The sequence below is a fragment of the Scyliorhinus torazame genome, chromosome 18, assembly GCF_047496885.1.
Source record: "Scyliorhinus torazame isolate Kashiwa2021f chromosome 18, sScyTor2.1, whole genome shotgun sequence".
Lineage (NCBI taxonomy): Eukaryota > Metazoa > Chordata > Chondrichthyes > Carcharhiniformes > Scyliorhinidae > Scyliorhinus > Scyliorhinus torazame.
In genome coordinates, this window is record NC_092724.1 from 161,112,308 (window position 1) to 161,138,530 (window position 26,223).

General features: G+C 43.2%; 1 protein-coding gene across 4 annotated transcripts in view; it reads right to left on the reverse strand.

The window, feature by feature from the left end:
• The window catches only part of LOC140395696 (sodium-coupled monocarboxylate transporter 1-like), a 342,990-nt gene that overhangs the window by 115,802 nt on the left and 200,965 nt on the right, over positions 1-26,223 (reverse strand). For all 4 annotated transcript variants that reach the window (XM_072483773.1, XM_072483774.1, XM_072483772.1 and 1 more), the window contains exon 11: positions 2,103-2,224. In XM_072483773.1, coding sequence (XP_072339874.1) covers positions 2,103-2,224 — 122 coding nt within the window. The remainder of the gene's footprint in view (positions 1-2,102; positions 2,225-26,223) is intronic.

Consider the following 26,223-nt stretch of genomic DNA (forward strand, 5'->3'; position numbering starts at 1 on the left):
GATACAATAGGAGCCAGGACTCCACAAGTGTGGTGGTTGGGAGGACCACCAAGCTGATCATGTTGCGCTTTAGATGCCTGAACCAATCAGGGGGAGCATTACAGTATCATCCAGAGGCTGTCATGGTTATAGTTGTGGCATGCTGCACAATGCACAACCTCGCGCTGGCAAGGGGGGGCCCACTCAATGCTGAGGAGAATGAGGCAACTCCATAGGCCACGGAGGATGACTCCAGTGATGGGTCCTATGAGGAGTCTGGGGAGTCTCAGGATTAGGACATGGAGACAGACAAGTGGAACCTTTTTATAAACCTATATTTTCAGCATTTATTGTTTTATTTCAAATTTCCAGAATTCCCTTTTTATGTTAATATAAGGGGTGCGATTCTCCCCAAAAAATGACTGAGGGCACGATTTACCGGCCTTGTCCCACCCAAATTGGTGATGTGACGAGGCCGTTGAATCCCACGAAAGGCCTCTCGCAAGATTTGTGATGCTTGATACGTCTCATGAATTTCAACCGAACCGCCAGCCATGGCACTGCCAGAGTGCCCTTGTGGCACTGCCAGTCTGGCAGGGGCCTGATGGGGGGGCCATTCTCATGAAGGGAGGATGAGGGTGGTTATGAGGGTTGGGGGAGTTAAGGGTGGGCGTTCTGAAAGGGGGGACCTGAAGTGGGGAGGCCTAAAAAAGGGGGTGCCATCAGAGACCCTATAGCAGGGTGTCCTCACTCGGAGGGTGTGGGGGGGAGGGGGGGGAGGCAGTGCCATGGTGCCCAGGTACCACACGTGCCAGGGATTGGGCCAGGGGGCCCTGCACTTATGAGGTGTGGTGCGAGTGGTTCGATGACCCCCTAACTGGTAAGTTGGAGTGTATGGGGGGTCCGGAGACTCGGTCTGATCTCATCCTGATCGTTAGTGCAGGAAATGGGACTAAGTGCAGCCTCGGCAGTGTGTTCCTCGCCGACTAGTGTCCCGTTTAATAGCGGGAAACACCCGGCTAAACGTGCCCGACAGGGGCCTCTGTTTCATTTTCAATAAATCGCTCCCTAAGTCATTTTTTGTAGGGAGCTTTCTCCCCGGTCAAGCCCACACTTTGAAATTCTTTCGTCAGTGGGGGGCTGAACACACCAGCTAGATCGGCTCCACAGAGATCAGGGTGCCCTTTTGAAATGGTGCCCCGATCTCTAAGTGGGTTTGATGGTCCCCCATACCCCCCACTTATGGACAATGCCACCCCCCACAGACATGGGCATTACCCCCAAACCCTCCCCAAGTAAGTACATCCCACTCTGGGGTTGCTGAAGGCACCTCCCTTTCAGGCCCCCATACCCCCTTTCAGGACACCCCTAACCTTTATGATGTCCCGTCATACCCCCCTTCACCCTCCCCAACCCTTCATTCCCCTCCTTATCATCCTTTCATGGGCATGGCCCCCCTCAGGCCCAGACCCTTGGCAGTGCCAACCTGGCCCCCGGGCAAAGCCCCTGGCACCTGGGCACACTAGCCAGGGTGCTTGGTTGCACTGCCAGGATGCCTTGGGCACTGTCCAGGTGCTAGGCTGGCAGTGCCAGGGTGCCCGGGTCAAGTTGCAGTGCCAGGGTACTGCCCTGCCTTGTGCCAAACCACCCGGGGGGCTCCAATGGTCTCCCGAGATCTCCGGAGTGGCCATCACGCTTCAACTCTGCTTGTGGAGACCAGTACTAATCGGTACCCAGGTGATGCCTCGCCGTTGCGGCTTGTGAGTCCTGAGCGCGGGAGAATGCTGCCTCAAATAGGCCATGCATATTTAAAAATGCCTAATGCATCATTTAGATATGATTGTCTGGATCATACACAACGAGGGCGTGATCCAGATTACAGCAGGCGCTGTGGGTCGGGTGACGCAATTGAGGTTTTGCGCCTGACGTGAAGACCAATTTGGGCCAATCCCGCGATGCTCCCGGCGCTCCACAATCAGCGCTGGGTAACACAGTGGAAAAATCACACCCAAGATTTTCTTTAGCATTCTCACTAAGCCTTCAATTGCAACTGGCTGTATAAAAAAATCTGAACTATTATTTAAATGAAAAAGAACTGAAAGGTTTAATCGTCAAAAGACAACCTAGGAGCTTTGAGACCAGAGTCTTCTTTCCATTAGAAAGCTGTTCCCAAGGTTTCCAGATTGGTTTTATAAAATCTTCCACAAGGACTGCAGCCATAGCACTGATGCCAGAAGAGATTGTGCTGTGGAAAATAAAAAGAAAAATAAGGGTTGCATATCTTGATGAAAACCTTTTAATTTTACATAGTTCCACATAGAATTTAATCAGTTAACTTTGCAAAGATCGTTACTTGGCATATTTTTACTAAAGTTGTGGATTTCAGAATGGCAGTCTTAGAGAATTTAAAATATTCATTAGAATACATTGGGCACGATTCCCGGCAAAATTTCAATGTCCTGTTTTGGGCGTGTTTCGCGACAGCTGCAATGCGAAGATCGATACCACGATTCAATGTTTCCCCCAATCGATGTCACACTTTTAAAGTTTTCCGGCATTGGGGAACTTAGCTCGCCAGCAAGACAGCCCCTCAGAAGTCGGGGTGCCATTTTGAAAGGCTGCCCCGATCTCTACAATCCCCCCCCCCTCCCCTTTCAGGACCACCCCCCACTTTCAAGACCCTCCTTTCATCCTCCAACCTTTCTGCACCCACTCAAACCCCCTTTAATGGGCATGACCCCTCCAGGCCCTGACCTTTGGCAGTGCCAACCTGGCACCATGACACCTTGAACTGGCAGCCTGGCAGTGCCCAGGCACTCTAGCTGTGCCAACCAGGCATGTTGTAGTGCCAGGTTTGCACTTCCAGGTGCCCAGGTGGCACTGCCAGGGTGCTAGACTGGCAGTGCCAATGTGCCCCAGTGTCACGGGACCACTCTGCGCTATCCCCAACCACCCAGTGGCTATAATGGCCTGTGAGACCCACCGAGGTGCCATCACGCCTGGTCCATGATTGTAGAAACCTGCACTAAACAGCGGCAGGTTGAAGCCTTGTTAACGCGGCTGGTGACTCCTGGGCGTCGGGTGAATACAGCGTCCGGGTATTTAAGTGTACCTAATGGCTCATTTAAATATCTTCATATGGATCATGCCCAGTGAGGGTGTGATCCAGACTGGGCCAGGCACTGAGAGTCAGGTGACTCGCGTGAGGTTTCACGCTCGGCGAGAAGCCCGATTTGGGCCTCTCCCACGATTCACCCAGGTGCCAGGTGGTGGGAAAATCACACCAATTAATTCTCTGTCAGTTTGCCAAGTGTTCTCTGCATTCTTTTCCCTGCAATTGTCCGTTTTATCACACTGCTACCTTATTTACTTTTCTCCTCCTGGGCATCCGTAAGGATGCCTCTTTATAAGACATATTTCCTAAAATCCTGACTGAACCATATTTTAGCTTAATGTCTCCTCCCCCCACACCACTCCCCAACCCAATCTTCCTTATCACCAGAGTTGGCCAACACTGCTGAATTTTGTTATGAAAATTCCTACCAAAGCTATGTTAATGGAATTGACAGATGAGTTACAATTAGGATTACTTGAGGTAAGGAAAGCAGACATAATTGAAGGAATAACACAGCAGTTGACATTGGAAGGGATACCTGAGAGACCGAGTTCTCAAAAGAGGGTGTCAGTGGAATGGGCTCAAATTCAGCTACAAATGAAAAAACCTGAATTGGAAGAAAAAGGAAAAGAAAGGGCAAGAGAGGAAAGAGACAAAGACCGAGAAAGATAAATGAGGAAACAGAGGAAACGGGAAGAGAATTAGTATTTCAAAGGAACAGCAGGTGAGCAAGAGAGAAGAAAGACAAAAACAAAAGGAATTGGAAATGGCACCGTCAGAAAAGGAGGAACGAGAAAAGGAGAGAGACAGAGAATTTCAGCTTAGAAAACTGACATGTAAGGAGAAGCACTGAAAGGTGAAAAGACTTCTTTCTAGATTAGAAGCCCGTGGGGAGATGCCCATGAGGAGATTTTAAATGTGTACAAACCCATCCCAGGTTTGAAGAAAAAGATGTTGGAGCATTCTTGAATTCCTTCGAGAAACTAGCTAAACAGATGAAGTGGCTGAAAGAATTCTGGACATTACTATTACAGAATAGATTAACAGGGAGAACTAATGAGATGTTTGCATCTCTGTCAGAAGCAATATCTGGGAAATATGATGTAGTGAATATAGCTATCCTCAGTGCATGAGTTAATACCATCGGCACACAGGCAGAAATTTCAAAATGTGAGATGATTGGATAGGCATATATTGAATGAAAGAGTCAAACAAAGCAATTTTGACAGGTGGATAGTGTATTAAAATTGAGGGAACCTATGAAGAACTGAAGTAATTGTTTTGGAAGAATTTAAAGATTCACTCCCTTCAATGATAAGAACTCATGTGGAGGAACAAAAGGAGGAACTAATAAGCAGGCAACATAGTTAGCAGATGATTATGAGCTGGTACATACATCAAAATATTTTTTGTGACACACGTTTAAATGTGAGAAGGATAGAAATGGAAAGGTGAAAATTCTAAGGAGATTTCACCTCAGACTAGGAAAGTAGATGCTCAGGGTGCAAGAGATATAAAATAGGCTGAGATGTTGTGATGAATGTGGAATTTCCTATTTATATTGTATTTTATATTGTCGCATGTTATGGGCCAGGGTTTAGAGAATCCCAAAGTGTATCATGGAGTTCACCTGACCCACAACTTTTAATAGATTGTGGTATGGGGAGCACACAGCTTACTCTACAGGTGTGGTAGAGCAGAAAATGGACCAGTGGTTTTTAGACAAAACAATTTTTATTCTATGAACTGAAGTTAACCTTTTTAAAACAGACAGTGACTATCTTAGCAACCATTAATTCAAATACACCCCCCAAAGAATACAACACTAAGTAGCCTGTATGCAGTTCTTTTAACAATCAAAAAGATCTTTTTACAATATTGAGTTCACCCAAATGATCCATAGTCTTTGGATGACATAGATCAACAGCAGTGCAGCTCACTTTTAACTTCAGATTCAGCTCCCTGAAAAACACAGACACCCCCAAGCTCTTTCTCAAACTGAAACTCAAAAAGCAGAAGTAGAGCTATGCTCCACCCACTCTCTGACATCACTTCAGTAACATGAGCAGCTCCATTTCTTAAAGGTACATTTCTTAAACATCCATTTCTTAAAGGGTACTCTCACGTGACACCTCACCCCCAAGAAAAAAAATGAACCATCAACTTCAAGATGGTTTCATTTTTCACCTTTTCACCATCCTTTAAGAAATGCACAGTAAATATACTTGTTTGTTTAAAAAAAAGTCAATTTTTTCCGTTCATCATCCTCCAACTGAAATTCGTCTCAGTTAACAGTCTCTTTGCACAAGAAGGTCTCTGCACAATCTGTCCATTGCTCTGCACCTTGGCATTTCTCTTTAAAGTCAGGTAGTTCAATCTGATCATAGAGTCCCTTGCAATTCTCCAACACATGCACATTGGTTATCACGGCCTTCAGGCTGTCAAATGCCTGGCAAAAGTTTGCTGTCCATTGAAATTTTCGACGTTTCTTAAGCAAGTCCATCAGTGGAGCAATCACGCTACAAATCTTTTGCACAAATGTACAATCAAATCCACTCAGGCCAAGAAATTGCATGATTTCACTTCGTCTCGAGGGTATCGAAAACTCCTCAAGGAAACTGATTCGGGCTTTTTCAAATTCACTTTTGGCTAGGTTTATCACCAAACCCGCCTCCTGAAGTCAACAAAGAACAAAGAACAAAGAAATGTACAGCACAGGAACAGGCCCTTCGGCCCTCCAAGCCCGTGCTGACCATGCTGCCCGACTAAACTACAATCTTCTACACTTCCTGGGTCCGTATCCCCCTATTCCCATCCTATTTGTGTATTTGTCAAGATGCCCCTTAAATGTCACTATTGTCCCTGCTTCCACCACCTCCTCCGGTAGCGAGTTCCAGGCACCCACTTCACTCTGCGTAAAAAACTTGCCTCGTACATCTACTCTAAACCTTGCCCCTCTCACCTTAAACCTATGCCCCCTAGTAATTGACCCCTCTACCCTGGGGAAAAGCCTCTGACTATCCACTCTGTCTATGCCCCTCATAATTTTGTAGACCTCTATCAGGTCTCCCCTCAACCTCCTTCGTTCCAGTGAGAACAAACCGAGTTTATTCAACCGCTCCTCATAGCTAATGCCCTCCATACCAGGCAACATTCTGGTAAATCTCTTCTGCACCCTCTCTAAAGCCTCCACATCCTTCTGGTAGTGTGGCGACCAGAATTGAACACTATACTCCAAGTGTGGCCTAACTAAGATTCTATACAGCTGCAACATGACTTGCCAATTCTTATACTCAATGCCCCGGCCAATGAAGGCAAGCATGCCGTATGCCTTCTTGACTACCTTCTCCACCTGTGTTGCCCCTTTCAATGACCTGTGGACCTGTACTCCTAGATCTCTTTGACTTTCAATACTCTTGAGGGTTCTACCATTCACTGTATATTCCCTACCTGCATTAGACCTTCCAAAATGCATTACCTCACATTTGTCCGGATTAAACTCCATCTGCCATCTCTCCGCCCAAGTCTCCAAACAATCTAAATCCTGCTGTATCCTCTGACAGTCTTCATCGTTATCCACAATTCCACCAACCTTTGTGTCGTCTGCAAACTTACTAATCAGACCAGTTACATTTTCCTCCAAATCATTTATATATACTACAAAGAGCAAAGGTCCCAGCACTGATCCCTGTGGAACACCACTGGTCACAGCCCTCCAATTAGAAAAGCATCCTTCCATTGGTACTCTCTGCCTTCTATGACCTAGCCAGTTCTGTATCCACCTTGCCAGCTCACCCCTGATCCCGTGTGAGTTCACCTTTTGTACTAGTCTACCATGAGGGACATGGTCAAAGGCCCTACTGAAGTTCATACTGAAGTCGATCGAATAACTCCATCAGATGTTTCAAATGGTCTTTCCATGTCTGGCTGAAAATTACCAGATCGTCGATGTATACCGCACAATTGAGTAATCCTGAAACAACTTTGTTAGTTAACCGTTGAAATGTGGCTAGGGCCTTTTTCATGCCAAATGGCATAACTTTGAATTGGTATATACCATCTGGAGTCACAAAAGCTGAAATCTCCTTCGCCCTTTCGGATAAAGGTGCCTGCCAGTAACCTTTAAGTAAATCCAGTTTGGAAATAAAAGCGGACTGTCCCACTTTCTCAATGCAATCCTCCAAACATGGGATAGGATAAGAGTCCGTTCTTGTAACTGCATTAACCTTTCTATAGTCCACACGCAACCGTTGGGTACCGTCTGGTTGAGGCACCATTACTATGGGTGAGCTCCTTGTTTGATCGGAACAGCATTTCCCACATCTACATCATGTATAGCCATTTTAGTACTTCCCAATTTATCTCCACAAACTTGCCCATGTGATATCAATAACTCTTCCAGGTCAGTTTGTTTTTCCTCTGGAAGGTAACTCAACAATTTATAAGAACATCCTCATTTTCCAATTTAATTTGAGGTATGTCAAATTCACAGTCATCTGGATTTGGTGCGTCACTTTGAGTTAGAATCATTAACACCTCCTCCATTTTCTCTCCTTCCCTTTCAAAGTACCTTTTAAGCATATTCACATGACACACTCCGTGATTCTTCCTTCTGTCTGGTGTTTTTACCACATAATTCACCTCACTTAATTTCCATTCAATCTGATAAGGTCCACAAAACCTTGCTTTTAAAGGTTCACCTACCACTGGTAACAACACTAAAACTTTATCTCCACTGGCAAAACTATGAACTTTGGATTTCTTGTCCGCGACCCGTTTCGTCACAATTTGTGCAACTTTCAAATGCTGTCTAGCCAATTCACCTGCTCTATTTAATTGTTCCCTAAAATTTGACACGTAATCCAATAATGTAATTTCCGATTTCTCAACCACCTATTTTTCCTTAATCAATTTAAGTAGTCCTCTTACCTCATGACCAAAAATTAGTTCAAAAGGACTAAATTTGGTTGACTCATTAGGTGCATCCCTAATTGCAAACAATACGAATGGAATTCCTTTATCCCAATCCTCTGCATAATAGTGATAATAAGCCCTCAAAATTGTCTTTAATGTCTGATGCCACCTTTCTAACGCGCCCTGCGATTCTGGATGGTACACAGTTGATTTAAATGGTTTTATTCCTATTCTACCCATAACTTCTTTGAATAACTTTGAGGTAAAATTTGATCCTTGATCCGATTGAATTTCTGTGGGTAGTCCATATCTAGTAAAGAATTTAAGTAACTCCTCCACAATCTTTTTAGCTGTAATATTGCGTACTGGAATGGCCTCTGGAAACCTAGTAGACACATCCATTATGGTCAAAAGATATTGATTTCCCCTTTTTTTTCCGGAAGCGGTCCTTCGCAATCAATTAGGACCCTTGTAAAAGATTCCTCAAATACCAGAATGGGTATTAAGGGCACTGGTTTTATCACTGCTTGAGGTTTCCCTATCACTTGACATGTGTGACATGTTTGACAAAATTTAACTACATCTTTTTGTAGTCCAAGCCAATAAAAATGTTTTTGGATTTTAGCTTGAGTTTTCCTTATCCCCAAAGGACCTCCCACTGGTACCTCATGTGCCACTCGCAACACATCCTTTCTATACCCTACCGGCAATACTACTTGATGAACTTCTGCCCACTTTTCATCCGCCTGCATGTGTAAAGGTCTCCATTTTCTCATCAAGACATCACTTTTACGGTAATAACACTCTGGTATACACTCAGATTCCTCTTCCGTGTATGCTTTCTGATACATCCGTTTTATTTCTATATCTTTTTGTTGTAACTCCGCCAATTTTCCCTAAATGAAAATATCTGCCTCATCCTCCACCTGTTCTTGCTCTTTTTCAACCATCTGATCAAAAATCGTTTCTGATAATTGCACTTCAACTTCATCTTCACTCTTTGATTTCTCCTCTTGTCTTAACCTGTGACTTTGCGACCTTGTTACTACACAATCCGGAAAAATCCCAGGATATTCGTCCTTCAACACTTCAGTTGCCTGATTTTCCACTGGCTTATCAATCACAGTAGGCATCACTCCCACTTGCGATCCAGCTATATCATTACCCAAGATAAACTGTATTCCTGGACAAAATAGTTTCTCTATTACTCCTGCTACCACTTCACCACTCTTCACTGGACTTACCTTAAATAATGGAACGCTACTCCTCTCACCCTGAATTCCACATATTACCACCTTTTCTGGTAACATTCTTCCCAAACTACATAACTCCTCATCTCTTACCATTAAAGATTGACTATCTCCCGTATCTCTTAAAATTATGACTTCTTTACATGTTCCTCCTCATACACATGAGTAAACTTTACCCACACAAGTAAATTCTTTAAAGACATCTGGCACCTTCTTATCAATCACCTCTTGATCAGGCTGTGCAATCTTTTGCACTTCCTTCGCTTCACTTGGGCTTTCCTTTACCACTTTAACAAACCCCCCTGTCTTATCCTGTTTTACCACATCAGCCTTCCCAGTGCTTTTCTTCAACCACCAACACTGTGACTTTACATGGCCTAGTTTATTACAGTGAAAACATTTGAAACTTTTCATTTGTTTTACACCTTCCTGGATTTCATTTTTAGTCTGAGGTACACTCTCCTTATTATCTCCCATCAGATCACCTTTACCTTTACCACTTGAGTATTTCTCATGTCCCCAGTTTCCATCCCTCACAGGCTGAAACTGATGTCGGAAAACACGCTTTGATTTATGATCCAATTCATAATCATCTGCCATTTCTGCTGCTCACCTCGCAGTTTTAACCCTCGACTCTTCCACATGAGTTCTCACTGCATCAGCAATTGAATTTTTAAACTCCTCCAAAATTATAATTTCTCTGAGAGCTTCATACATTTGATCTATTTTCAAAGCCCTTATCCACCTATCAAAATTACTCTGTTTGATCCTTTCAAACCCCATGTATGTTTAACCAAATTATTTCCAAAAATTTCTAAACCTTGGTCTGTAAGCTTCAGGCACTAGTTCATATGTACAAAGAACAAAGAACAAAGAAATGTACAGCACAGGAACAGGCCCTTCGGCCCTCCAAGCCCGTGCCGACCATACTGCCCGACTAAACTACAATCTTCTACACTTCCTGGGTCCGTATCCTTCTATTCCCATCCTATTCATATATTTGTCAAGATGCCCCTTAAATGTCCCTATCGTCCCTGCCTCCACTACCTCCTCCGGTAGTGAGTTCCAGGCACCCACTACCCTCTGCGTAAAAAACTTGCCTCGTACATCTACTCTAAACTTTGCCCCTCTCACCTTAAACCTATGCCCCCTAGTAATTGACCCCTCTACCCTGGGGAAAAGCCTCTGACTATCCACTCTGTCTATGCCCCTCATAATTTTGTATACCTCTATCAGGTCGCCCCTCAACCTCCTTCGTTCCAGTGAGAACAAACCGAGTTTATTCAATCGCTCCTCATAGCTTATGCCCTCCATACCAGGCAACATTCTGGTAAATCTCTTCTGCACCCTCTCTAAAGCCTCCACATCCTTCTGGTAGTGTGGCGACCAGAATTGAACACTATACTCCAAGTGTGGCCTAACTAAGGTTCTATACAGCTGCAACATGACTTGCCAATTCTTATACTCAATGCCCCGGCCAATGAAGGCAAGCATGCCGTATGCCTTCTTGACTACCTTCTCCACCTGTGTAGCCCCTTTCAGTGATCTGTGGACCTGTACTCCTAGATCTCTTTGACTTTCAATACTCTTGAGGGTTCTACCATTCACTGTATATTCCCTACCTGCATTAGCCCTTCCAAAATGCATTACCTCACATTTGTCCAGGTTAAACTCCATCTGCCATCTCTCCGCCCAAGTCTCCAGACAATCTAAATCCTGCTGTATCCTCAGACAGTCCTCATCGCTATCCGCAATTCCACCAACCTTTGTGTCGTCTGCAAACTTACTAATCAGACCAGTTACATTTTCCTCCAAATCATTTATATATACTACAAAGAGCAAAGGTCCCAGCACTGATCCCTGTGGAACACCACTGGTCACAGCCCTCCAATTAGAAAAGCACCCCTCCATTGCTACCCTCTGCCTTCTATGGCCTAGCCAGTTCTGTATCCACCTTGCCAGTTCACCCCTGATCCCGTGTGACTTCACCTTTTGTACTAGTCTACCATGAGGGACCTTGTCAAAGGCCTTACTGAAGTCCATATAGACAACATCTACTGCCCTACCTGCATCAATCATCTTAGTGACCTCCTCGAAAAACTCTATCAAGTTAGTGAGACACGACCTCCCCTTCACAAAACCGTGCTGCCTCTCACTAATACGTCCATTTGCTTCCAAATGGGAGTAGATCCTGTCTCGAAGAATTCTCTCCAGTAATTTCCCTACCACTGAAGTAAGGCTCACCGGCCTGTAGTTCCCGGGATTATCCCTGCCACCCTTCTTAAACAGAGGAACAACATTGGCTATTCTCCAGTCCTCCGGGACATCCCCTGAAGACAGCGAGGATCCAAAGATTTCTGTCAAGGCCTCAGCAATTTCCTCTCCAGCCTCCTTCAGTATTCTGGGGTAGATCCCATCCGGCCCTGGGGACTTATCTACCTTAATATTTTTTAAGACACCCAACACCTCGTCTTTTTGGATCACAATGTGACCCAGGCTATCTACACCCCCTTCTCCAGACTCAACATCTACCAATTCCTTCTCTTTGGTGAATACTGATGCAAAGTATTCATTTAGTACCTCGCCCATTTCCTCTGGCTCCACACATAGATTCCCTTGCCTATCCTTCAGTGGGCCAACCCTTTCCCTGGCTACCCTCTTACTTTTTATGTAAGTGTAAAAAGCCTTGGGATTTTCCTTAACCCTATTTGCCAATGCCTTTTCATGACCCCTTCTAGCCCTCCTGACTCCTTGCTTAAGTTCCTTCCTACTTTCCTTATATGCCACACAGGCTTCGTCTGTTCCCAGCCTTTTAGCCCTGACAAATGCCTCCTTTTTCTTTTTGACGAGGCCTACAATATCACTCGTCATCCAAGGTTCCCGAAAATTGCCGTATTTATCTTTCTTCCTCACAGGAACATGCCTGTCCTGTATTCCTTTCAACTGACACTTGAAAGCCTCCCACATGTCAGATGTTGATTTGCCCTCAAACATCCGCCCCCAATCTATGTTCTTCAGTTCCCGCCTAATATTGTTATAATTAGCCTTCCCCCAATTTAGCACATTCATCCTCGGACCACTCTTATCCTTGTCCACCAGTACTTTAAAACTTACTGAATTGTGGTCACTGTTACCGAAATGCTCCCCTACTGAAACATCTACCACCTGGCCGGGCTCATTCCCCAATACCAGGTCCAGTACCGCCCCTTCCCTAGTTGGACTGTTTACATATTGTTTTAAGAAGCCCTCCTGGATGCTCCTTACAAACTCTGCCCCGTCTAAGCCCCTGGCACTAAGTGAGTCCCAGTCAATATTGGGGAAGTTGAAGTCTCCCATCACCACAACCCTGTTGTTTTTACTCTTTTCCAAAATCTGTCTACCTATCTGCTCCTCTATCTCCCGCTGGCTGTTGGGAGGCCTGTAGTATACCCCCAACATTGTGACTGCACCCTTCTTATTCCTGATCTCTACCCATATAGCCTCACTGCCCTCTGAGGTGTCCTCTCGCTGTATAGCTGTGATACTCTCCTGAACAAGTAGCGCAACTCCGCCTCCCCTTTTACATCCCCCTCTATCCCGCCTGAAACATCTAAATCCTGGAACGTTTAGCTGCCAATCCTGCCCTTCCCTCAACCAGGTCTCTGTAATGGCAACAACATCATAGTTCCAAGTAGTAATCCAAGCTCTAAGTTCATCTGCCTTACCCGTAATGCTCCTTGCATTAAAACCTATGTACCTAAGATGGATTTTTTCACCTCCTCATACATCCCAGATACCTCATCCGGTAGTGACGCAAACACTTTGCTGTTCTTTTAACATCCAAAAAGACTTAACAAACCTTCAAACAGGAGCACATTAGTTTTACATTCAATATTGAGACCTTTTCACAATATTGAGTTCACCCAAATGATCCATAGTCTTTGGATGGCATAGATCAACAGCAGTGCAGCTCACTTGTAACTTCAGTTTCAGCTCCCTGAAAAACACAGACACACCCAAGCTCTTTCTCAAACTGAAACTCAAAAAGCAGAAGTAGAGCTCAGCTCCACCCACACTCTGACATCACTCCAGTAACATGAGCAGCTCCATTTCTTAAAGGTACATTTCTTAAACACCCATTTCTTAAAGGGTACCCTCACGTGACACGCAGTAATGTTTTTTTTAAATACCAAAACAAATCTAATCAGATCAAGGATCCAATTTTATGTCAAAGTAGTTCAGGGAAGTTATGGGTAGCTTAGGAGTAAAGCAATTTAAACTAACTGTGTATCATCCAGAATTGCAGGGAGTGTTAAAAAGGTGGCATCAAACTTTAAAGACCATGTTGAGGACCTATAGTCAGGATTATCCAGATTGGGATAAATGAATTCCATTTGTATTATTTACAATTAGGGATGCACCTAATGATTCAACTAAATTCAGTCCATTTGAGCTGATTTTTGGTCATGAGATAAGGGGACAACTAAAATAAATTATGGAGAAATTGGTGAGTCAGCATTCGGAGACTGCATTGTTGGTCTGTGTGTCAAACGTTAGGGAGAGATTAACTAGGGCTGGTGAGTTGGCTAGAAATCATTTAAAATTGTCACAGCATGTAATGAAAAAAAGAGGTGAATAATTAATAAAAATATTGTAGTTTTGTTAGTGGGGAGAAATGAAATGAAAATGAAAAGAAAATCGCTTATTGTCACAAGTAGGCTTCAAGTGAAGTTACTGTGAAAAGCCCCTAGTCGCCACATTCCAGCGGCTGTTCGAAGTATTAGTCTTATTACCAGTGGTAGGTGAACCATTAAAAGCAAGATTTAGCAATATGCAGAGCACCAGAGCTCTTCGTGAAGTAGATCGTCATCATCCTCCATTCCATGGACCAGACCCACTGATCATGCCAACAGAGGGCCAGCACCCTGCAGTGAAGCAGGTGAGAAGCACGGAGGGTGGTGCAGGTGCCAGGGGATGTGGGTGGAGTGCAGGGAGTGAGGAACAGGAGAGGGGGTGGTTAGCAGGGGGGGGGGGGGGGATGTTTTCTGCCGGTGGCCAGGCCCCCTAATTGGCGAATATGGAGACGATCAGATTGTCCTGTGAGTGCCGGCTCTGGCGCATACATTACACGGCCTCCTGTGGCTGCCTGGGCTCCATGTCCGGGCCCTCCTCGGCATCCTTCTTGTCGGATGAGGCTTGGCATTCCTCCTCCTCCTCCAGCATATCGCCCCTCTGCTGTGCAATGTTGTGGAGGACACAGTAGGCCACCACGATGTGGGAGAACCTCCTAGGGCTGTACAGGACGGTCCCTCCAGGGCAGTCCAGGCACCTGAACCGCATCTTCAAAACACTGATGCACCGCTCGATCACGCTCGTGGACACAGCATGGGCACTGTTGTAGTGGTTCTCTATGTTCGTCTGTAGCCTCTGGATCAGCTTCATCAGCCACAACAGCAACAGATATCCCCTGTCGCCAAGGAGCGAACTCCTCACAAGGGAGTACCTTGAGTGTGTCGGGAACTGTCAAGTGCGCTAGGATGAAGGGGTCGTGCACACGGCCCGGGTATTGAGCACAGCCGTGCACGACGTGCAGCCACTGGTCACACACCAACAATTCTCCACCCGATCGTGATTTCGGCGTCACTGGACAGAGAAGCCTGCCCATTGAGTTTGGTATTTGCATTGCATCATTTTGGCATTTATGTTGCTAACAATTCATCAAGATAATTGCATATACAGACCATAATCCATTGAAGTTTCTGGAGAAGTTTAAAGATCAAAATGCAAGACTGTTCAGATGGAGTTTATGTAAGACTGTTCAGATGGAGTTTATTGCTACAGCCATTTAACATGAAAATTATACATGTAGCATGAAGAGAAAACATGATTGCAGATGCTTTATCACAATTTTGAGGTGTGAGAAGGATGGAACATTCAAAGTTAGAAACAAAAGACTGAAATGCACAATACCAGTATTTTTCAAACTTTTTTGCCTGAGAACCATCTTTACCTACTGGCCATCCTTCAGGACCCACGCCGACCAGCTGACCTTCGCCGGCCGACCTTTGCGACCAGTGCCGCCCGAACTTCACAACCACAACGGCCAACCTTAGCGACCCACGCCACCTGAACTTCATTTTTGTTTACTTTTAATGCAAAAGATGAGCCAGCTTTGTCCTCACAATTTCACTTGCTTTGTCATTCAATGGTACATTTCTGATAATGACTTCACCTGATGATTTCAGTTCTCGCGTATTCTTTGAAAAAATTCAAGAGTTATGTTCTCGAATGGGCCATGGTTGGTTTTCAATTGTCTTTGAATTTTTGAGGGTTTTAACCTTTCATTTTTCAGGACTTCCCTGCATATAACACACATGGGCTTTGCATCCGGATTCGCATTGGCACAATTACTGAAGTCATACCTCAAGAAATCATCTTTATACTGCTTTGTTTCTGTTTTCAGCATCTTCTTAATGGGTTGTTCATTAGAGGCCATGGAGCTCACACCAGCACTGTTTTGTCCTGCTGTGCACTCTCTTGAGAAGCTCTCTCCAGCAGAATCAATTGTGAGATCCTGGCTTGTTTGTGTCTCTGGCCCTCTCTTCCATATTACAAACTGATCCATCTTCAGTTCTTCACACTGTTGCTTGCTTTCTGGCAGCTATAAAATAGAGGAATCTCTCCTCGCTGATTTCACGACCAAAACACGGATCGCGTGACGTCAGTGTATGTGTCAACAGCTCTCTGTCGCCAGTTCTGGCGGGGACTCTGCCATTTTTAAAAAGATATTTGGTCCTGGACAGCGTGCTGACGTCAGAAGAATACTATACTGGGACAGCGAGCTGACATCAGGAAGTGGTGCTGCCGGAATCGCCTGAGAGGGCATGCATGCGGACGATATTCTCTTTTCTTTTGAACAGCATTTGGAGTCCCAGGAATTTTATTTGTGAAGACTGATAACTTATAATACACCATTATAGTGACATGATTGCAAAGGTTTCAAACATTGAAATAAGTGAGAGTATCAAATTGAAGGAAAAAGCATACAAAGTGGCAAAGATTAGTGGGAGACTAGAGGAGTGGGAAATCTTTAGGGAACAACAGAAAGCTACTAAAAAAGCTATAAAGAAGAGTAAGATAGATTCTGAGAGTAAACTTGCTCAGAATATAAAAACAGACAGTAAAAGTTTCTACAAATATATAAAACAAAAAAGAGTGGTTAAGGTAAAATTGGTCCTTTAGAGGATGAGATGGGAGATTTAATAATGGGAGATGAGGAAATGGCTGAGGAACTGAACAGTTTTTTTGGGGTCGGTCTTCACAGTGGAAGACACAAATAATATGCCAGTGACTGGTGGAAATGAGGCTATGACAGGTAAGGACCTTGAGATGATTGTTATCACTAATGAAGAAGTGATGGGCAAGCTAATGGGGCTAAAGGTAGACAAGTCTCCTGGCTCGGATGGAATGCATTCCAGAGTGCTAAAAGAGATGGCTAGGGAAATTGCAAGTGCACTAGTGATAATTTATCAAAATTCACTAGACTCTGGGGTGGTCCCGGCAGATTGGAAATTAGCAAACGTGACACCACTGTTTAAAAAAGGAGGTAGGCAGAAAGCGGGTAATTATAGGCCAGTAAGCTTAACTTTGGTAGTAGGGAAGATGCTGGAATCTATCATCAAGGAAGAAATAGCGAGGCATCTGGAAGGAAATTGTCCCATTGGGCAGTCGCAGCATGGGTTCATAAAGGGCAGGTCGTGCCTAACTAATTTAGTGGAATTTTTGGAGGGCATTACCAGTGCGGCAGATAACAGGGAGCCAATGGATGTAGTATATCTGGATTTCCAGAAAGCTTTTGACAAGGTGCCACACAAAAGATTGCTGCATAAGATAAAGATGCATGGCATTAAGGGTAAAGTAGTAGCATGGATAGAGGATTGGTTAATTAATAGAAAGCAAAGAGTGGGAATTAATGGGTGTTTCTCTGGTTGGCAATCAGTAGCTAGTGGTGTCCCTCAGGGATCAGTGTTGGGCCCACAACTGTTCACAATTTACATAGATGATTTGGAGTTGGGGACCAAATGCAATGTGTCCAAGTTTGCAGACGACACTAAGATGAGTGGTAAAGCAAAAAGTGCAGAGGATACCGGAAGTCTGCAGACGGATTTGGATAGGTTAAGTGAATGGGCTAGGGTCTGGCAGATGGAATACAATGTTGACAAATGTGAGGTTATCCATTTTGGTAGGAATAATAGCAAAAGGGATTATTATTTAAATGATAAAATATTAAAACATGCCACTGTGCAGAGAGACCTGGGTGTGCTAGTGCATGAGTCGCAAAATGTTGGTTTACAGGTGATTAAGAAGGCAAATGGAATATTGTCCTTCATTGCTAGAGGGATGGAGTTTAGGACTACGGAGGTTATGCTGCAATTGTATAAGGTGTTAGTGAGGCCACAGCTGGAGTATTGTGTTCAGTTTTGGTCTCCTTACCTGAGAAAGGACGTACTGGTACTGGAGGGTGTGCAGAGGAGATTCACTAGGTTGAAAATGAATTGAAATGAAATGAAAAATGAAATGAAGTTAATCCCAGAATTGAAGGGGTTGGATTACGAGGAGAGGTTGAGTAGACTGGGACTGTACTCGTTGGAATTTAGAAGTATGCGGGGGGATCTTATAGAAACATATATAATTATGAAGGGAATAGATAGGATAGACGCGGGCAGGTTGTTTCCACTGGCGGGTGAAAGCAGAACTAGGGGGCATAGCCTCAAAATAAGGGGATGTAGATTTAGGACTGAGCTTAGGAGGAACCTCTTCACCCAAAGGGTTGTGAATCTAATTGAATTCCTTGCCCAGTGAAGCAGTTGAGGTTCTTTCATTAAATGTTTTTAAGATAAAGATAGATAGTTTTTTGAAGAATAAAGGGATTAAGGGTTATGGTGTTCGGGCCGGAAAGTGGAGCGGAGTCCAAAATAGATCAGCCATGATCTCATTGAATAGCGGAGCAGGCTCGAGGGGCCAGATGGCCTACTCCTGCTCCTAGTTCTTATGTTCTTATTCACATGGTGGTCCTTAAATTCCACTTGCCCTGCTCCAGAGGAGAACCAAAAGTCATTTATTTTCTCTGGTTGCTGTTGGGGCCTTCTTATTGGATCTCAGTTTGAAGAACAATCCCGTTATATGCAACTATCACATAATTCCTCCTCCCTGTGATGGTGAAGGCATTCAAGCCAGTGAACTGGTGCTGACTGCCAGCATCGCGATCCGCCATTCTCACCCCTCACACAAATCTCACTCGGCCGTTCTCAATGTCCTTCACAGGCCCCGAGTTCCAACAGTCCCACTGCTGAAATTACAACCCCCGCCTCCTCCTTTTGGTCAGCGGAACAACGGGGCGCCAGATGTGACGTTAGGAAAGCTAATCACCCATTGAATCATCTAGGCGCCAATCGGATTTCTTTTTAAATTCATTCATGGGACGCAGGCATCGCTGGCTGGGCCAGCATTTATTGCCCATCCCTAATTGCCCTTGAGGGGACAGTTAAGAATCAACTACGTTGCTGTGGATCTGGAGTCACATGTATGCTGACCAGGTACAGATGGTAGATTTCCTTCCCTAAATTACATTAGTGAACCAAATGGGTATTTACGACAATCGACAATGGTTTCATCGTCATCCTTAGACTTTTAAATCCAGATTTTTATTGAATTCAAATTTCACCGTCTGCAGTGGCGGGATTTAAAACTGGGTCCCCAAAGCATTACTCTGGATCTCTGGTTTACTTGTCCCAGTGACAATACCATTATGCCACCACTTCCTGGAACAAAGCAAAATGCTGCGGTTGATGGCAGTTGCAGCCGGCATTCTCAACCTAAAAGCCAGTCACGGTGATAGGCATTTGTCCCACAATTGGGAACGCCACGACCGATCGTTCTGCAACTCTCTCGACACCCGTCGGTGACCCACCCATTTGAAAAATTCTGGACTAAACGAATGTTCAAATTTGCATACCTAAATATAAGATATGTATCTTATCCAATACCAGTAGTGTTTAGTAATGAAAGTTTAAAGTTGTAAAGGCTTTGGGAAAATGAAGCCATCTTTACATATTACTGGTTCATTTTTTAAAGCGGGGAGGTGTGGTGAACGTAGGAATTTCTTATATATTGTCATGAGAATGTCACTTCAAGAAATGTTTCGTTGCTCATGTTATTGCAGTGATGTCAGAGTGTGGGTGGCGCTGAGCTCTGGCTCTGTATTTAGTTGCACTTTGAGAAAAGCTTGGGTGTGTCTGTGATATTTTGGGTTTCGTTTTTAGTGTTGGAGCTGAAGCCAGAAAAAGCAGGTGTACAGTTGTTCTCTCTGCCATGAAAAGACTATCTCTTGATCATTTGGTGAATTCAGAATTATAACTGTTTTCAGTAGTGAATTTAAACTTCTGTTAAAAGGTGTTTCATTTGTCTTCTGGATGTTGTTTGGGAAGTTATTAAGGATTACTTAGTGTTGTATTCTTTGAGGGTTGTGTTTGAATTAATGGTTGCTAAGATGTTCACTGTATGTTTTTAAAAAATTAACTTGAGTTCATAGAATAAACATTGTTTTGCTTTAAAAAATACTTTTCAATTTCTGCTGTACCACACCTGTAGAGTTTCCAAGACCACAATCCAGTAAAAGTTGTGGGTCAGGTGAACACCATGATACACTTTGGGGTTCTCTAAACCCTGGCCGATAACAAATCGGGGGCTCGTCCGGGATGAAAGTCTATCTATTGGATTCGCTTAGTGAACTTAAAGACAGTGAGGGGTGAGCATATTGTCGTTGCTTTTCAGGTGTGTATTCCAGTTTAAGTAGGGAGTGTGTTGTGGGCAATGGCTCTTTCAGACGTTGTTGGGGGTGGAGACTGTCACACGCAGTACCTTATGGCAGAGACTAAAAGCAGACTGTTAGAGTTGGCAAAAACATAGCAGTTAACATTACCTGACAAAATGCGAAAAGATGAGTTAATTATGGCGGTGGCTAAGCATTTAAAGTTGCCTGAGATACAGTTTGACTCATTGGAAATGGCAAAAATTAAGTTACAACTTAAACACAAGGAATATGAGAAAGAATGAAAGCAGCTTGAATACGAAAGAGATAGAGAGGAAAAAGAAAGAGAGAGAGAAGAAAGAAAAGAAAGAATAACCCAAGCAGAACAAAAAGGAAGAGAAAGGGAGGTACAGATCAGGGAAAAAGATAAAGAGAGAGTTTGAACTTCTGAAAATTGCCATGAAAGATGACAGTCAATTAAAATTGGCAGACGTAAAGGGAAACGTTCAGTTGGATGATAGTGATGAGGATAGTGAGAAAGAGCATCATAGTCGAAGGCTTGGTGGGGATCTATTTAAATATGTCCAAGCATTGCCTAGGTTTGACAAGAAGGAGGTGGAAGCCTTTTTCATTTCATTTGAGAAGGTAGCTAAACAAATGGAATGGCCACAGGACATGTGGGTATTACTGATTCAAACAAAGCTGGTAGATAGAGCAAGTGAAGTGTTTGCATCACTACCGGAGGAGGTATCTGGGACATATGAGGAGGTGAAAAAATCCATCTTAGTTGCATATGAACTAGTGCCTGAAGCTTACAGACAAAGGTTTAGAAATTTAAGGAAGAAATTTGGTCAAACATACATGGATTTTGATAGGTGGAAAAGGGTTTTGAAAGTAGACCAAACGTATGAAGCTCTCAGAGAAATTAAACTTTTGTTAGAGTTTAAAAGTTCAATTCCTGATGTAGTGAGAACTCATGTGGAAGAACAGAGGGTTAAAACTGCAAGATCAGCAGCAGAAATGGCAGATGATTATGAATTAGTTCATAAATCAAAGCTTGGTTTCTGACATCAGTTTCAGCCTGTGAGGGATAGAAACTGGGGACATGAGAAATACTCAAGTGGTAAAAGTAAAGGTGGTCTGATGGGAGATAATAAGGAGAGTGTACCTCAGACTAAAAAAGAAATCCAGGAAGGTGTCAAACAAATGAAAAGTTTCAAATGTTTTCACTGTAATAAACTAGGCCATGTAAAGTCACAGTGTTGGTGGTTGAAGAAAAGCACTGGGAAGGCTGATGTGGTAAAACAGGATAAGACAGGGGGGTTTGTTAAAGTGGTAAAGAAAAGCCCAAGTGAAGCGAAGGAAGTGCAAAAGATTGTACAGCCTGATCAAGAGGTGATTGATAAGAAGGTGCCAGATGTCTTTAAAGAATTTACTTGTGTGGGTAAAGTTTACTCATGTGTATGAGGAGGAACATGTAAAGAAGTCACAATTTTAAGAGATACGGGAGATAGTCAATCTTTAATGGTAAGAGATGAGGAGTTATGTAGTTTGGGAAGAATGTTACCAGAAAAGGTGGTAATATGTGGAATTCAGGGTGAGAGGAGTAGCGTTCCATTATTTAAGGTAAGTCCAGTGAAGAGTGGTGAAGTGGTAGCAGGAGCAATAGAGAAAATATCTTGTCGATAAATACAGTTTATCTTGGGTAATGATATAGCTGGATCGCAAGTGGGAGTGATGCCTACTGTGGTTGATAAGCCAGTGGAAAATCAGACAACTGAAGTTTTGAAGGACGAATATCCTGGGATTTTTCCGGATTGTGTAGTAACAAGGTTGCAAAGTCACAGGTTAAGACAAGAGGAGAAATCAAAGAGTGAAGATGACTTTGAAGTGCAATTATCAGAAACGATTTTTGATCAGATGGTTGAAAAAGAACAAGAACAGGTGGAGGATGAGGCGGATATTTTTAGTTCAGGAAAACTGGCGGAGTTACAACAAAAAGATATAGAAATAAAACGGATGTATCAGAAAGAATACACGGAAGAGGAATCTGCATGTATACCAGAGTGTTATTACCGTAAAAGTGATGTCTTGATGAGAAAATGGAGATCTTTACATCTGCAGGCGGATGAAAAGTGGGCAGAAGTTCATTAAGTAGTATTGCCGGTAGGGTATAGAAAGGAGGTGTTGCAAGTTGCACATGAGGTACCAGTGGGAGTGCATTTAGGAATAAGGAAAACTCAAGCTAAAATCCAAAAACATTTTTATTGGCCTGGACTACATAAAGATGGAGTTAAATTTTGTCACCATGTCACACATGTCTGTTACGTAATGGGTTAAGAGACATTGAAATTAGTTGTCTCATTTATGTTAAGTATCCATTAATTGACACTGATATGTAAAGGGGCTTCAGGTGGCCTCTGTCAGGTGATGTGTAGTTAGAGTTTTGTGCAAAGTCTGTTGGAATGAAATAAATGTGTGTTGGTGAAAAAGGAACAGAACTTTAGACTCTTCATATCACAGCAACTAAAACATCTAACAATTGGTAGCAGAGGTTGGTTGCTGTGTAAATGTGAAGGGTTGAAAGATACAACTTTTCCAGATCAAACCAAGGAGTGAGTGAGAAAAGAAAAAAAGGGATATATGGCTGAACCGAGGATAAAGATGGCTGGATATGACTATCCTCCCTTATTTTCTGAAAGGGAATCGTACGACCAATGGAGAAGTGCAGTAGTTATGTGGACTAAGGTAACTGCTTTGGGAAAGAGAAAACAAGGTATGGCATTGGCTCTTTCTCTACCATATGGCAGTAAAATCCGAAACAAAGTGCTTTCTGAGCTGGAATTGGAAGAGTTAGACTCAGAAGAAGGTCTGGAGACGTTATTACATTATATGGATAAGATTTATAAGAAAGATGACTTGTTAAGTGCGTATGAAGCATGGTCGAATTTTGATAAGTTCCGGAAAATGGAGGTTTTCTCCATGGAAGATTATATAATGGAATTTGGCAGACTATATAAAAGGCTGCAGAAACACAACCTGGAATTTCCACAGTCTGTGTTGGCCTTTAAATTACTTGACTGTGCTAGAGTGAGCAACATGGATAGGCTCCTGGTTTTGACAGGAGTTGAGTTTACTGATAAGGATACCTTATTCGAACAGATGACAAAAGCTTTACAAAAGTTTCTGGGGAAACATTCGATTTCGATGGCTCTGATGACCCAAATAGGTCAGCCTGCAATAAGGCAGAATATGGAAGATACACTACTAACAGGGTGGCAAAATCGTATGGCTACGAACAGGGCTCAAGACTAAAGAAGGAGACCGAGACAAGGAAATTATGAAGACAGAAACCCAGTTAGAACCTACAATAGGAAGATGAACCCCAGAAATGCACGGGGCATGATAAATCAATGTTTTCCATGTGACTCTCAATACCATTATGCTTTCAACTGTCCAACTCGTTATGATAGAGTGTTTAAAGTGACACATGACACAGAAGAGTCAGAAGAGGAAAGAGATAGTGACCAGAAAGAAGGCATTGTCCTATTGACAAGCGGTTTTACGCCGGTAATGAGGGTGTTGGTTGCAGAATCCTTCAACTGTGCTGTATTGGACAGTGGCTGCACATCTACTGTGTGTGGAATTGACTGGTTAAAATGTTATCTGGACTCCTTGAATGCTGAAAATCGTAACAAGGTTAAGGAATTTGAAAGTTCCACAAGTTTCAGGTTTGGGGATGATAATACTCTGAAGTCGCTGAAAAGAGTGGTGATCCCTTGCAATATTGCCGGAGTGAATCATTTCATCAGCACGGATGTTGTATCAAGTGAGATACCTTTGCTTCTGAGCAGGCCGTCGATGAAGAAAGCACACATGAAACTGGATATGGAACAGGATAAGGCAACAGTTTTTGGAAAGACGGTGGACTTACAATTTACAGTCGGGACACTATTGTATTCCATTACTGACAAACAATATTTCAAGTAGAGTGGTTAAGGATGTGTTAATGGCAGTTGAAAATGGGACTTTAGCTGATAAAAAGCTTGTGGTATTAATACTGCATAGGCAATTTGCACATCCGTCTCCTCGGAGGCTGAAAAATTTATTAAAGGATGCAGGGGTAAGGAATGACGACGATTCTAAACTGATAGAACAGGTTAGTGACCGCTGTGAAGTTTGTGGGAAGTACAGAAGGACACCAGCACGACCGATAGTAACACTACCTTTGGCCAGGGATTGTAACGACATTGTGGCCATGGACCTTAAGATCTGGGATAAAGCAAATAATATATTTATTTTGCATTTTGTCGATTTAGCAACCAGATTTAGTCAATCAACGATTGTACGAAGTAAAGAAAAGAGAGTCATTCTGGATCAAATCGTGGAAAAATGGATAGGGACAGGAATGGGTCCACCGGCAAAATTCCTTACGGACAATGGGGGAGAATTTGCTAATGGTGAGTTTAGGGATATGTGTGAAAACATGAATATCAGAGTTATGAATACGGCTGCAGAAAGCCCATTTAGTAATGGTGTCTGTGAAAGAAATCATGCTGTCATCGATGACATGCTTTGGAAAATTTTGGCAGACCGACCAAATTGCAGGCTAAATTCAGCTTTAGCATGGGCGGTACATGCAAAGAATTTATTGCAGATGGTTGGGGGCTATAGTCTTTATCAATTAGTGTTTGGTAGAAATCCTAAAATTCCGTCCATTTAGGATGACCAGCCTCCAGCTTGGGAGGGGACTACAATTAGCTCTGGTTTTGCTGAACATTTAAATGCATTACATAGCAGTAGAAAAGCTTTTTTGGAAGCAGAAGTCTCTGAAAGAATTCGCAGAGTTTTAAGACATAACGTATGGCCATCAGATGCCATTTTTTAGCAAGGAGGCATGGTATACTATAAGAGAGACAATTCTAATGAATGGAAAGCCCCAGGGAAGATCAGAGGCATAGATGGCAAAACAATTATTTTGCAACATGGTAATCAAACTGTTAGGGTACATTCATCAAGGATAATGGGTACAGATTACAAATTTTCAAATTTAGACAGAGCAGACAGACATGACAAGGAACCAGAGTCATCTGGTACGCATGTGTTACAGAACTATGAGGACCAGTTAACTGATATAGACAGGGTTTCTGTAGAGGAACACAACACTTCTGATGAATTAGAACAGGCCATTTTTCCAAAATGGCAACGCACATGCACGTGAGATTTTGGTGGTTTCAAATAAATTAGATGAAAAAGTTATCAAAGAAGCTAAACAGCAAGAATTGCATAGTTGGGGTGAATTTGGGGTATACACGGAAGTACCGGATAGGGGACAAAGAGCTCTATCCCACAGATGGATTTGCACGGAAAAGGTTCTTCCGGATGGAACTTATAAGGGAAAGGCCAGGCTCGTGGCAAGGGGGTTTGAAGAAAACTTAGAAGATCAGGATTTAAGGGTAGATTCACCTACAGCAGGAAAGGTTATTTTAAAGATCTTCTTGTCTCTATTAGCCACAAAGGCATGGGAATGCAAATCTATAGATATAAAAGCTGCCCTTTTTGCAGGAGCATCAGCTCCAGAGAGACATTTTTCTCCATTCTCCTAAAGAAGCAGCTAACACAGAAGGGGTACTCTGGAAGTTGAACAAATGTGTATATAGATTAAATGATGCATCTAGAGTCTGGCATTTTTCGGTAAGGTCAGTTTTGTTAAAGTTAGGCTGTTGCCAGTTGAAAGCAGATCCTGCAATGTTTTACTGGCACTATAAAGGAAATCTTTCTGGCATTTTTATGATGCATGTCGATGATTTTTTGTGGACTAGTGATTCTGAAGCTATTGTAATCTCTGGTTTGAGGAAAGAATTCAGGGTTGTAAGTCAGGCTTCCGGTGCATTTAAATATATTGGACTGGAAATTGGACAGACTAAGTTAGGGACAACTTTACGTCAGCAATCTTATTTGGAAAGCATCAGCCCAATAGCAATTAGTTGTGGCCCAGTTTCACAAAAAGACGCAATGGTTTCAAAGATAGAAAAAGAGCACTGCAAAAGTTTAATTGGGCAACTGAACTGGTTAGGTAGACAGACTAGACCGGACGTGAGTTTTGATGTCTTCGAGTTGAGTACAAAAATGAATGATCCCAAAATGGAAGACATAATAAGAGCAAATAAAGTGTT